The sequence below is a fragment of the Ursus arctos genome, unplaced genomic scaffold (assembly GCF_023065955.2).
Source record: "Ursus arctos isolate Adak ecotype North America unplaced genomic scaffold, UrsArc2.0 scaffold_16, whole genome shotgun sequence".
NCBI classification, from domain to species: Eukaryota; Metazoa; Chordata; class Mammalia; order Carnivora; family Ursidae; genus Ursus; species Ursus arctos.
The window spans coordinates 12,319,896-12,334,075 of record NW_026622830.1 but is presented as its reverse complement, the minus strand read 5'-3'; the positions used below and the strand labels follow the sequence as shown (position 1 = coordinate 12,334,075).

At 53.8% G+C, this 14,180-nt stretch overlaps 1 protein-coding gene across 1 annotated transcript in view; it reads right to left on the bottom strand.

The window, feature by feature from the left end:
• PREX1 (phosphatidylinositol-3,4,5-trisphosphate dependent Rac exchange factor 1) overlaps nucleotides 1-14,180 on the bottom strand; it is a 175,142-nt gene that overhangs the window by 82,747 nt on the left and 78,215 nt on the right. Inside the window, exons 4-5 of the mRNA XM_026503688.4 lie at nucleotides 8,121-8,225; nucleotides 3,141-3,242 (exon numbers count right to left, since the gene is read on the bottom strand). Coding sequence (XP_026359473.1) covers nucleotides 3,141-3,242; nucleotides 8,121-8,225 — 207 coding nt within the window. The remainder of the gene's footprint in view (nucleotides 1-3,140; nucleotides 3,243-8,120; nucleotides 8,226-14,180) is intronic.

Below are 14,180 nucleotides of genomic sequence, written 5' to 3'. Positions count from 1 at the left end.
CGACGGCTGAGATAGAATGTTCCGGCTATTCTTAGGCAATGTTCAAGTTCAGCTTTTTGGGGTCATTCCCAATGAGGCCTTCATTCTCGCCTCTTCCCTCTTCCCACCCAGGCTCCCTGACCCTGTTCACCTCCTGGATTCGGAGTTCAGCTCAAACAAGGGGGCTCAGAGGGCCACGGGGACATCTGCGAGGGCGTCAGAGTTGCAGGGGCCGGGGGGGGGGGGGAGGCTTGAGGGATTGGGCTCATGGTATCGTCCTTTAGAATCCTCTGGAAAATGTGACAGGAAGGAGGAACTCAGGAGGAGCATGAAGCGTTGCCCTCAGTCCCAGCTGTGTCCTGATGCAAATGTTCCAGCTGTGGGTGCCAAAGGCCAGGACACTGAGCGAGTCCATCAGGCGGGGAGCATGGCACGTCCCCACAGGAATCTAAGGCCCTGCTGGCCGGTCCCCCGGTGCTATCTGAGCTCCCGATAAACACAGCTGGAGACCGAGGAAACGGGGCGAGTAAACAGCCATTTGGTCAGGAGAGCAAACCCACAGCCTGGCTTCATCATCGTTTCCTGTGGGTAGTTATTCTCCCACTGGTTGCCAGCCAGTTCTGTTCCTCTCTGTCTGTTCTCCTGGAAATCCAGAGCCCATGGATCCCGCCAGACCGAACTGTGGCCCCTCAGAAACGCCTGGGTCTTCCGTTGTGAGCTTTGAGTACACACACACACACACACACAGGTCCAGTTCTGCTGGTTGTTAAAATACGTTATGGAAACTACCACTCCAAGCACCTGCTGAGACCCCAGACTTTTCCAAGATCCAGAAACCAAAGGGTTAACACCTAGGGAGCCTTGGTTGGGCTGTGGGGCTAGAGCTGGCATTTCTTCCAAAGGGTCAGATGTTCCAGGTTTGAAAACCCAGGAAAGAAAGAACACAGCAGCCACTGAGCCACAAAACACAAGGCCGCTGACCTTCCCAGACGCCCACCTACGGAACTGAGAAGGTCAGCATCCCCAAAACCCAAGGACTTTGACAGCTTGACTCCCCAAAGTGCTTACCCGGCGGCGTAGCCTAGTGGTTAGAGGGCGGGCCTCTCGAACGGGCTCAAATCATGGTTCCTACTATTTAACCTAATATGTGGCTGTGACTAGGCCACTTCCTCTGTGCCTCGGTCTCTCCAATGGGGCTAATCACAGTGCCTCCCTCATCAAGTTGTTCTCAGAATTAAGTGAATAAATGTTCAATCATCTAACAACCCTGTCTGTATTAATACAAACCCTGTACCACAGATGAGTAACTGAGGCACAGGGAAGTGACCTGCCCAAGGTCAGGCAGCTAGTAAACGGCAGAGCTAGAATTCAAACTCAAGCAGCCTCTGGCGACAAAGCCCGGCGCTAATCCAGGGGTCAACAGACTTTTTCTGTAAACGGCCAAATAGTAAATATTTTAGGCTTTGTTGGCTACATCCGGTCTCTGTCACATATTCTCCTTTGTTTGTTTTTAGGGTTGTTTTTTTTTTTAAACAAGGCTTTAAAAAATGTAAACATCATTCTTAGCTCATTCGTTGTACAAAAACAGGCCCCGGGCTAAATCTGGCTCACAGGCCCGTTTTGCCAGCCCCTGCCCTAAACCGCTACAGGGTACTGCCTCTTAAACGCCGGCAACCGATTCAAGTTTGGGAAAACACACCGAGTAGCTCGAACGAAGCACATCTGTAGGTCCAATTCAATCCACGGGCTGCCAATTTGCCAGTTCTACCCGGAGCTTCTCCGGCACCAAGGTGAAAAGCTAGCTACACACAGCATTTCAAACACGAGTTTGGGGGTCAAAGCAGCTCCAAGAACCACCACAAACGGTCCTTTTGAGATCCCGGGGACAGACAAACAGCAGCAGGCCAGAGGAGGCGCAGAGAGAACTTCGTCCCACCAACCGTGGCTGCACATGTTCAAGGCCTGTGTTCACGGGCAGAGCTGATGGCCCCAGAGGGGGTCTGGTCCAGCTCGCAGACTCAAGGGTCACCCACCTTGTCCAGCAGAAAGTCAAGTTCAAGAGTGCCCTAGTAATCTTCCCCTCCCCTCTGCCTTCCGGTTCATGGAGCAAGGATGCATGTGGCCCCAGTGACAGGTGCATGAATGAGGCACCACCAGCCAAATCAATCCACCAGCAGGGACCCCAAGGAACAGCTGTTAGATGCAAGGCCTTCAGGATGGAGCCAGGGGAGGCTCGGGCCAATAGCTGCCATTTCCAAGCACCGAAGACCCGGGGCGGAGAGCAACGGATGGTGGCAGAGCCATGCACCCAGCTGGGGATCGGCCCAGAAGCCGACTCTGAAGCTGGGAATGAAGACTCCTTGGGTCGCCACGCAAGCAGCAAATCTTCCCCTGGTCTGCCCTCCCGAGACTCAGTCAGAGGTGAAGTCGGCAGGTGTGTGGCTGTTTGTGCTTGGCCCACTCAGCAGCCCCCAGCCTCTTCCACAAATAGCCAGCACTGTGACGAGGAGGTCCTACATCCCCAGCCACGGGCTTGCGGCCTGTGGGATCACGTGATTGGCTGGCGGTGGAGCCCATGACCGAAGTCTGCACCAATCAGAGCTCATGGCTCAGTGTGACTGGGTCAGGCAGGAAGGACCTGATCCTGATAGCAGCCCACCAGAACGTAACACTGCCCGGCTCGCCGCACTGGACCACATCTCAGCCCATCAGAGCCGCACTGCCCCGCTCCTCGCCATTGGGGTAAAAGGCACGTCTAAGCGCGGGCGAGAAAAAGGCTAAATGGCACAAGCAAAGGCTTCATGTAATTGGTTCGAATTAAACCACACGCCTCGGGCCCAAACCGTTCAGGACATCACATTCTTCTGGTCCCAGATGGCCAGAGCCTGAGTGGCTTTCAGGCCTTCTGTCAGAGCTACTACGAGAGAGGCCCGCGCTTTCCCGCCGCCCTCGAACGCGAGGCGGCGCGCGGCCCGAGGAACGTAAAGCAGAACTGAACACAGCGAGGCAGGGTCCTGGTAGCACCCGGCCCGGCCCAAAGCCAGCGTGGTCCCTGCGCGTCTCGGCGACCCCAACGGCCACGTTTTACTTTTGAGCGAGCCAGTTGGCGCCGGGCTTTCTGCTGCTTCGCGCGCAGGGCAGGAGCTGGGCGAGCGCCTCACCTTGAGGAGCAGGGGGTACTTGCAGATCCTCTGGATGGGAGACAGCAGGTAGCCCTCCAGAGGGATGTCCGTGGTCTTCCGGCCTCCCAGGAGCATGCAGCTCTGCAAGGGACAGAAGACCTTCGTTAAAACTCGCCGGGGACGGCAAGGGGACGTGGCCGCCTTCAAACGAGCAGGGGAAGCGCTCTCAAAACACAGCTGCAGACTTCGGAAGCAATTCGGCAACACCCAGGGGAGGCGGAAATAGGCGTACCTGTCACCCGGCACAAAGCCCAGATCGGGGCCTGCCAACCTGTCCCCCCCGGGGCCAAATCCTGCCCGCTCCCTGTTGCGGTCAGCAGGGTCTCACTAGAACACAGCCACATGCTTTGCTTCCGTACCTGCACGTGCCTGCTTCCAAGCTGCTGTGGCGGAGCAGAGCGGGTGTGACAGACAGCACGTGGTCACAACACCTGAGGTGTTCACTATCTGGCCTTTCACAAAAAAGCTTGCTAACTCCTGGTCTGTAAGAGCTACAGGAACTTGCACAGATACGCGCCAGGACACGGGAACAGGGACAGTCCCAACTGCCTTGTTTACAACAGCACAAAATGGAAAGCAACCCGAACAGCCACCAAAGAAAGGACGGAAACATACGCCCATCGACTGATCATTGCCACACTCCACGGCGGGGGACACGGGGGACCGGGCACTGCGCAGAGCAACACGGACGGACCTCACAAACCAAAGGATGTGGATGCTATGAACCCATTCAAACAAAGCTTTTAAAACCACACACAACAAAACCAGGCATTGTCCGTGGAGAACACGTCTGTGGTAAAATACAAAGACGGGCATGGAAGAAAAATAAACCAAATTCTAACGGGGTTGGTTACCTCTGCAGAGGGAGGGTAACGGGATTCGGAAAGTGAACTGAGTCCCCCACCGTAACCCCTCACTGTCCTGTCCCGGGGCTCACTATGTGCCCACTACACGCATGCGTGCTGACATGCATGCGGGAAGGAAGGAAGGGACACACTAAGGGACGAGCGACCACGGTCCCTGCCTTCCTCCCCGACACTGCGCGAGCAGACTGCAAATGACACAGGAACTCCTGGGGGAAAGGATTCTCATCCTATCACTCACTCACTCACTCATTCATTCCGCAAATATATATTGTGTGTGTACTATGGGCTGGGCACGGTTCCAAGCACTGGGGAACCTGCCCGACAAAGCAGACAAGTTCCCTGCTTATACTCAAGTGAAAACGAGCCCAGAGAACATTCGCCCTGTGCTCACCACGTGCCAGGCCCTGCACCTTGCACTCCGCCTATAAGTAAAGTTCATCCTCACGGCCCGGGATAAGCAGGGACGTTATCTCCCTCTTACAGATGGGAAATGGGACACAGAAGTAAGGACGGGTCCGAGCCTCAGAGCGGCCGCCTCTCAGCTCAGTGGGCCCTCTCCTTGGAGAAGCAGAATCCAGGGGAGCCCAGGTCCCTGCTCTGGCAGGAGCCGCACGGCTCCCGTCCACACGTCCCCCCCCCCCCGCCCCCGGGGCACAGATGGGTGATCTGAGCTGTGGCAGCTGGGAGAGGCCAGGCCCCACACTGCTCACACTCAGGCCTTTGTCCTCCGAGCCAGGGCTCGCCACAAGCTGCCCTGGTGATGTCAGCTCCGGGCAGAGAGAGGGGAGCCCAGGGGTAGGGGAGTGCTTTCCAGAAGCCCCCAGGACCTGGCAGGAGAAGGGCCTGGCTCTTTGTCCAGGATCAAGGGGTTTTCACATAACTGTCAAAGCTGCCAACCGCACTTCTCCCCAAACACTCCAAATTCTTGTTTCACATTATTTTCGTTTAAGGAAAAACAAAAAAGCAAACACACACAGAGCTGCCATTCACTATTCTAGCAAGATGACACTCAGGGCACGATGGGAAGAACTTTTGAAAATTATCTCTTTAAATTCTCCTCCTCCACAGAATTGATCCGGGTGAGGTGTTCCACTACGAGTGCATTGAGTATGTGTCGCTATATCCTGCAATAAAAAGAGCTTTTTAAGAATCTCAGATCCCTTCCACTCTCTAAATGCTCCTTCTATTATCTGGCCTCTAGACTCTTCTGATCTTACTTCCTCCCACATTTCCTCTCAGACTCTCCATTCCAGCTACCCTGGCCTTCTCGGTATTCATCAACCACTCTCCTACCTTAGGGCCTTGGGACGTACAATTCCTCTACCTGGAATGCTTTCCTTGCAGATACTCGTGGCTCTCTCTCTTATTTTACCGAAGTCTCTGCTTAAACATCACCTAAGACACGGTTTTCCCACAGACCAATCTAAAATAGCAGCCCCCACCCTAACTCCCTGCAAACATCCTGTCATCCTTAACTTACTGTATTTCCTCCAGAGGACTTAACACCACATGACATAGCATGTAAGTTTCTCCTACTAGAATGGCTATTCCATGAGACCAAGGGCTTTTCTTGCCTTGGTCACTGTTGTACCCCAAGACTTAGAATGAATGAATAAATGAATAAATTACCCCCATTTTACAGATAAGAAAACTGAGTCTCAGAATGATGAAGTCCCCATCCTCTCAGTGAGCACATACCACATCATGACTGGAAAGCCAGATCCTGTCTGTTCCCAATGCCTTAACAGCCCATGGTAGACTCGAGACAGCTCTTCTGGAGGTGGCCAAAAGCTGGGAGACACCAGCAGGGAGGGGGGGGAGATGATGCATGGGCTTGCACCCCCCACCCCGTGTCCTCCCCTGCCCAATCCAACCCCGCTCAGCTGCTGCTAGGCAAACGGCAGCCTGGCCCACCAGGAAGACTGCAGGAGAGAGAGGAAGGAAGGAAAGAGAAAGTGGGGCCCTTCCCTTCCCACACCCCTGCTAACACCATCCTGGCATCTCCTGCTTCCCAAGACCCAGCTGAGCCCACGGGGACACCTCCAGGAGCCTAGAGCCTGGGCAGCAGGGACTACGGGACTCAAGTCAGCAGGTCAATCACAGAAACGGGGCCGTGTGTGGTCTGCTGCTACGTGACTTTATCTTTGTTTTTGGCTTAACTCTTTAATGAATGTAAGTACACAACTGGCAAGGCAAGGACGCCGGTAAGGGCAGCCAACAGCATCAGTCTGAACACTAAGACACTTGAAACCCATCTGCCCTTCTTCAGACGCTCCCAAGAAATAGACCAAGCAACCCGAACACACTAGTGAAGGAAACACACAGTTTGAGTCAAAATTCTGGAAATACTTTGCTGGAGACTGTGCAGCAGGGGGAAGCACGGGTCAGAATTTTACTGTGTAGTTTAGCCCTCTGGGCACATGGTTAACACTCCTTGTGCCCGGTTAGCTGTTCTACTTTTGTGTGCTTTTTCTCTATGTGCTGTTGGAAAATAAAACCGTCCTTGGGGGCAGGGGTGTTGGTCTTTGACTGAATGAGCTGGGAATTTAGAAGTGAGGGATCAGGATTCGAACCCATGAGAAGCTCAATCGCTCTTCACGGACTCTTGGGAAGTCACTTCAGATTTTAGAGTCATCAAAATCACCTGCTGGCAAGGGCTTTGTGTGACCCCTACTGTAGTCTTCCACGGCAAGAGAATTTTCATCTGGGCACACAGCTGCACGCCCCAGCCTCCCCTGCAGCTGGGTATAGCCATGTGGCGAGGTCCTGGATGTGAGTAGAAGAGATGTGTGCAACTTCCTGCGGTGCCCTTAAAAGGAGAAGGGCAGGCCCTCCTTCCCACCCTTCCTGTACCCCACTACCCGGAATGTGGAAGTAGTGAGAGGTCAACTTGGACCACGTGGATGAGCGCATGGCCCAGGGCACTGGCCCGACACTAGGGCCCCCATCGCGGCCTCAGGCTGTCTACTACATCCACACTGTTACCATGACAGACAAATAAACGTCCTATTTAAACCACTGTTATTTGGGATGTCTGCAGAGCAGAGGAACGTATATCCTAACTCACACACAACAGACAGTGGCTGGTAAAACTCCAAGGAAATCACAAATGAGAACCTTTCTACACAAGTGAAGCTCTCTGCAATGGTAGAGAAGAAGGGATGTCTGGGGTCTGGCCTGACCAATGTCTCTTCCCAACTTACTTGCACAAGGGCAAACCAACAGTCCTTCAGGACTCCACCCCACCCTTAGGGCCTGTGGTATGGGTGGAGCTGACTCCGCCCCCCAGCTCCAGCAGTGACCAATCAGAGCAACAACCAAACCCTCCCCCTATAGCAACTGGTTCAGGGATAAGGTCTTGAGCCAAGCTGAGCCAATGGGCTTAAGACCCAGGACTTTTGCTGTTAACTGCTGAGGAAGAGGAGCTCTTGTACCCTACAGCTGCTCTGCTATGAAAGCTGTAAGCGTAGAGCTGCTGGAGGCCATGTTGGCACCACGTGGGGAAGCCTCCCTGGGAATGGAGCCAAGGCAGAGAAAAGCAGAACCGAGAAACACATTCCTATGACATATTTGAACACCTAGATTCTGCTCTGCCTGAAGCCCTCTTGGGTCTTAAACTTCCCAGAAAATGAACCCCTAAAAAAATTTTTTTGGCATAAGCCAATTTTAACTGGATTTTCTTTCACTTACAGTTAAATAATCCTAACAATACAATCATTACTACCATTGCCGCCACTCTTATCAGGATCGTTACTTTGGATCAGGAATTGGCAAACGTGGCCCTGGGGCCAGATCCAGCCCTCCGCCTGTTTTGTAAATACGGCTTTACTGGAACACAGCCATGCTCACTCCTTTATATATTATTTACGGCTGCTTTCATGCTACAACGGCAAAACTGAGTGCTGTGACAGAGACTGCGTGATGCAAAAAGGCAAAAATCTGGCCCTTTCTAGAAAACATTTGGTGATCTCAGCATTACCCCAGCTGTTATGCCCGGCTGACCCAGGCAACACGGGTCAGCGCAAAGCTCTCTTGTGCCCAAAGATCCGCAGGCCTGAAGCAGAGCAGAAGGGAGGGTGACAAGGAAACTTACCAAAAGGAAGGCGCGCACAGTAGGGATCTTGTTGAGTTCCACAAGCAACCGCAGGGCCTTCTCGTGGTTGCTGCAGTATTCCTCGTACACGCAGAACTTGTCCTTCTGCAAGACAAGGACAGAGCCTGTGGGAGAGAGTCCATGGCAGGAAAGCAGACGCTCTGAGATGTGCCGATGGCTGGGCCAGCCTGGGAGGAACCCCAGACCCTGAGCGACCACACAGCAGGAGGGACACCTCAGGTGGGTGGTGCCTGCTCACTGTGGGCCTCGCAGCCTCCACGCCTGCACCAAGTCTGTGCTCAGCAGCCCAAGTAACCTTTCGGGAAGCAGCACGGCCCAGGGTCAAGTGCGTGGACTCAAAGCCAGCAGCCTGGGCTTGCGATTCTGGCTCCACATTTCCAAGTTGGAACTCGGGCAAGTTCCCTGGCCTCTGTGTGCCTCTGTCTCCTCACCGGGAAGGTGGAGTTTTTAATACTCCTTAATTCATAGGGTTGTTAGAGGCATTAAATGAATTAAAACATAAGGCTTCAGCATATAGTAAGTGTTCAATAAATGTCCATCCTTAGCATTAAAGCGCAAGTTAGACTGTCACACCCCTGCTGAAAACCCCCCCAGTGGTATTCAACTACACTACGAATGAAATCCAACACTTGATGATAAATTTCAAGGGCCAGATAATGTGACCCTGCCTTTCTCTGACCTCATTTCCCTGGCCTTCTAGCCACTCCTTGAATTTGCCAGCCTATTCCTACCTCAGGGCCTTTGCACTTGCCATACCCTCTACCCAGAACATTCTTCCCCCAAGCCTGGCTACTCCCCAACTTAGATCCCACCTCCTCAAGCAACACCTGGACGAAGCTAGCTAAAGTAGCCAGCCAGGTGTAATCTGGAATGATTCAGATCATTTGTTTATCTGTCTATTCCCACGTAGCGGTCAGCTCCCTAAAGGCAGTGACCACATTCGTCTTGTTTACTGAGGTATTTATTCCCTGATTGTGGCATAATGTCTGGCACACAGTCGGCCCTCAATGAACACTTGCTAACTAGCTAGAGTTAAACACCTACTATGTGCAATGCCCTGTATATATGAACCTGAAGAATCTAGAGAAGGCTCAGGAATCTGGGGGGTAAAGTAGATCCCTGGTCGCCTCCACACAGCCGTGGCAGTCTTGAGGCATGGGGATAGCTCTGTTGACCTCCAAATGCCCCTAAGCCCAAAGCTGGACTCTTTCCAATCTAGAGGTCACCTGTGGGTCACCAGGTCTCTAACCATCAGTCAGGGCTTCCGGGACTAGAGGAAGCTCTGCACTGAACATTCTCGGCTCCAAAAGGCTCACAGAACACCACCTCCCAACCTGCCGAACCCTAAACAAGGATGTCCTGGATAAGACCACTAGACAGGAAGGACTGAAGGGCCTTGACCTTGGGCTGGGGGTTGGGCAGGGGACCCCAAGAAGCTAAGGAAGGAAGAGGTGGGTCTGCAAAGCAAGCATCTCATCTTGGTTCTAAACAAAGCCCCAGGCATCCTGCCGACGGGTGGCTGCAGGAAAGAGAAAACCGAAGAGGAGGGAGAGTGGGTTTCAGAATCAATCAGCTGTCCCAGCCCGCCGTGGCTCAGCTCTGGGGGCTGTGGGTCCACGACCTACGCAGACGTCCTCAACAGCGAAGGGCGCACTGCCAGAGCCGCTGGCCAACACTGAGTGTGCGCTGAGCACCTAGCCCCTGCCACACGCTGCTCTCATGGAATGCGGGTCCACTTACCCACTCCTCACAACAACCTGACAGGTAATGACTCTCTCTGCCCCAGTGGCACATGGGGGGAACCGAGGACAAGTCACGGGCCCGAGGGCTCACGCCTGGTGAAGCGGCAGCGCCAGGACTCGACCTCTCGGAAACCCCTCGCTGGTGTGCTTTTCCAGGTCATGGCAAAAGATGGGGATGGGAGAAGGCCAAAGGGGACAGATCGCGAGCCACAAATCCACCCACGAAGCTCGGAGGGGGACTGCAGGTAATGATGAAAAGCTCAGAGTGACTCTAGACCCAGACCACCTGGGTCGGAAGGCCAGCCCTGTGCTCCCGGAGTAGCAGGTGACCTTGGACAAGCTGCTTCACCTCTGTCTGCCTCGGTTCGCCCATCCACACACAGACATAATGAGAGCCCCCCACGACTTGAGCGGCTGGTGGGTTAAATAATCCGTGCAGAATGAGGAGGACAGTACCTGGGACACAGGGGACTCTACAGAATATTTCAAAATCCTCTGAAAGTATTGGCTACACACACAACCAACAAACAGGAATCAATAGAGAAAAACACCAAAACAAACAATGTCGCGATTACCCGGGACGAACAACCCCGACGGGTACTCCCAGGAGTGGCTGAAGGATCTGAAACATCCCAGAACAGAAGCCACGTGCTCCAGACCCTGCCGCCAGTGTCAGCGGGCACACAGAAACACGCCCCGAGTCACCAACGACCATCTCCCTCACCCAGTGTCTGCAGACACACGAGGATGGGGAGGGGGGACCCCAGCATCCCCCACACTGCCCAAGCAGACCTCTTGCCATTTCTACTGTCTCCAGTGAGCCCCGGGGCCCATCGAGTCCACTGGAGACATGTCAGAAGTCTGGACTGCAGGGGTTCACCCAAGCAAGGATAAAACAATGGGGGGGGGGCTGCAAGACGCACATGGAGCCAGGCCCCTGTTGCAGACCACGGTGACGTGGGCTGCAGAGAAGAGAGAAAGGGCCTCGCTTGATGAAAGTGACAGGAAGTGGCCTGCCCGGAGCCTGCTGCTGCAGAGAGGGTCTGCAGGGCCCTACAGCGGAGGCTGGGCTCCGAATGCAGGCACAGGAATGACAGCAGGAGGTCCCACCACGTGTAAGGAGCTCTAGGGGGGGGGAAAATACTGCTCTGCAGCCAGAAGAGCCTGAACTTTCCCAGGGACCCACAGACCCTGCCATCAGTCCTGTTCAGAGATAAGCCACCAGAGCCTCCATGGCCCTATCAGCACCAACCTTGTAAGTCCAAGTGCAAGTTCTCCAGCCAGGTTCAGAGTCTGGCTCCCCAGGCCGCCAGCTCTGTGGCCTTGGGCAAGGCACGTCAGGTTTCAGAGCCCTGCACTCTTGTCCATGAAGTACAGACAACAGCGGCCTCTCCACCAGGAGGTGGTTGTGAGGATTATCGGGTGAATACATTGTAACCGCTGAAAATGGTGCGTGGCAAGGGCTCACTAAATATTAGCTGGTATTGTTGCTGCTGTTACCGGGGCTGCTATTACGACTACTATTAGGACTTCAGCAAATTCCTTATCCCACGGTGAGCTGGCCTATGACAGGGTGGGGCAGTGGGTGGGTAGGTTCTGATGGCGGACAAAGAGGCGGGCAGAGTGGGGAGGAAGGGAGCTGAGAGGGTTCACAGGTTTAGAACAGGCCACCAAGGAAGAATCTGGAAAATACGGTAGGCCCTGACCCCCAGTACGTCTCACTCCTCAGCTGTGCACTATCTGCCTCCCTCAACTCCCCCCAAAATGTGAGCTCCATGGGGGCGGGCTTTGCAGCTGCTGGGGTCACTGCCGTAGTCCCAGTGGGGACTGGAGTCCCCGGCAGCAAGCAGGCATCGTGAATGAAAGCAAGAAAGCCGAAGGAGGAACTGAGAGGGGCCCAACAGGCCTCACACCAGCCCCGCGCTTCTTCCAGATGACCCTGGTCTACCCCAACTACAGCCTCAGCTCTTTGCTGGACCATGTCTTGCTTTACCCACCCAGCAGCCGTTCCCCCTTGTTCCAGTCATGGCCCCCAATGTTTCCCCTGGGAACCAGCTCCTCCACTCTGAGCCCACTGACCCCGCTCCACTCCCAGGCACCACAAGTGAGCACACGACCCAGGCCAAACCAATCAGAGAGCTCTCTGTCCTGGCAGCAGGGGCCATGTGACCCCAGCGGGGCCAAGGACAGCCCTCAAAGACTCATGTTGGAATTACTGTGAAGAGAAGCTCCCTTTGCACTGTCACTGCTGAACTGGCAGAATGTCAGCCTGAAACTCCTGAGGGCCATGTGAAGCATACACCCACCCCTCACACCTCAAGAATGAAGCCAACACAGAGGAAACTAGAGCCCAAAGATACAGACCAAGTCCTGAAAACACTGTATGGGGCCCTGGATCCAGCTATGCCTAAAGCCCACTCACTAGAATATTCATTTGTATGAGCCATAAAGTCTTTTCTGTTTGTTTGTTTGTTTGTTTGTTTGTTTGTTTGTTTAAACCTATTTGAATTGGTGGTTTTGTCACTTGCAATGAAGACAGTCCTTCTGAAAAGGAGAAGAAAATAAAAAATTGGACCCAAGCCTGGTGAGGTGACAGGGTCTCCCTGTCTATCTCCATCTGTACGATGAAAAGGTTGGGCCAGAAAGCAGAGGCAGATCTGTGTATTCTCACATGCCAACCTCAGTTGATGAGTAGCACTGGCTGGAACACTGGTGAGAAGAGTTCTGGAGCTCCCCCGGGGAGCCCAGAGGCAGAATGCTGTGATTGATTAGCAATGTCTGCCACGGCTGCAGGAGGGGGGAGCGAGTGGTAAGATCGCTGCAGGTCTGTCATTCCTCATTCCCTGAGCCCGTTCTCGGATACACACTGAAGTGTCCTCCTCTCCTTCAGCCTGTGGAAAGGGCAGGCGACCAAAGGCTTGAGGCTTGGAGTAGTTAAATTTAGCAAATGGCAACACCCCCTCCTCAAAACCATGCCCAGCTCCATGATCCCCCTTGTCCTTTCATTGAGCCCAATCCCAGCTGTGTCTCAGGCCTGAGACCCTGCAGATATGCAAATGCTGCTTTAGACAGCTAAGAGCCCAAGTGTTCAATTTCCTCCTAGGGGCCCCACATGGGGCTTTGATTGTTGTGCCAAGAAGAAACGGACAAGCAGTTGTGCACACACAGATGTGGCGGGTGGAGAACGTGTGGCTGTGGGTTTGGGCTGTGAAGGAGGAGAAGTGGACAGGTGCCAGCTAGGGACAGCTGGGGAAGAGGGTCGAGCCCCCGGGGAGGCCTCAAGGATTGTCAGAGGTGATGGCTGCTGTCCACAGTTACCCAGGGAGTGACACATACTCCACGGAGACCATCTGCTCCAAACCACTCACTTCACACCCAAAAAGACTGAGACAGAGAAGGGAAGGAGCTGGCCATGTAGACATCTCCCCCAGCACGGAGGCGAGCAAGAGATCCAGGTCTCGCTTTTGCAAGGGTTTCCCCAACTTTTCATCCGCCTATTCACACAGCTCGGAATGTGTGGACCACATGAGCTCCCTGCTAAAAATCTTAGAATAAGATCCCTGTGGGATCTGCCCCCATGGCATCCCTGCATTCCCTCCGTCACTCACTCTGCTCCGGCCACACCGGGTGCCTGCCTTCCTCCTGGGGACATGCCTGTTCCCAAGTCTGGGGCCTCTGTCCTTGCTAATCTCTCCCTCTGGAATGTCCCTCCCCAAGATCATTCCATTTCACCACGTTCCAGAGGCCTGCCCTGACCAGCGTTGCCAGATAAAACACAAGACACTGTGTTGAGTTCAAAATTTCAGATGAACAACAAAGCATTTCTTAGTATAAGTACGTCCCAAATAGTGTATGAGACATATTTATGCTAAAAAATTAATCTGTCATTTACCACATTTACTCAGATATCCTGGGTGCTCTTTTTGGCCCAGTCTAGCAACCCTGTCCCTGACTTCCCAACTTCAAGCAACCTCGAGCAGAGTCACTGCTTGCCACATCTGTATTTTATATTCTTCACAGCCCGCGTCACCATCTGAAATGGCCTCCTCCATTTCTCCAGCCTCTGAGCCTCAGGGCAGCATGCACGAGCCCGCTTATTCAGGGCAGCATCCTCAGAGCCAAGTACAGTGCCTGGCACACAGTAGATGTTTACCATGTATTTCAGGAGACTTATCATATAAGATGGTGAAAAACATAAGCCCTGGGGCCAGATTACAGTGGCTCCAAATCCAGGCTCCAACGCTCTCGGGCTGTGAAAGCTTGCATTAGGACTTACCCTCTCTGGGTCTCAGTTCCC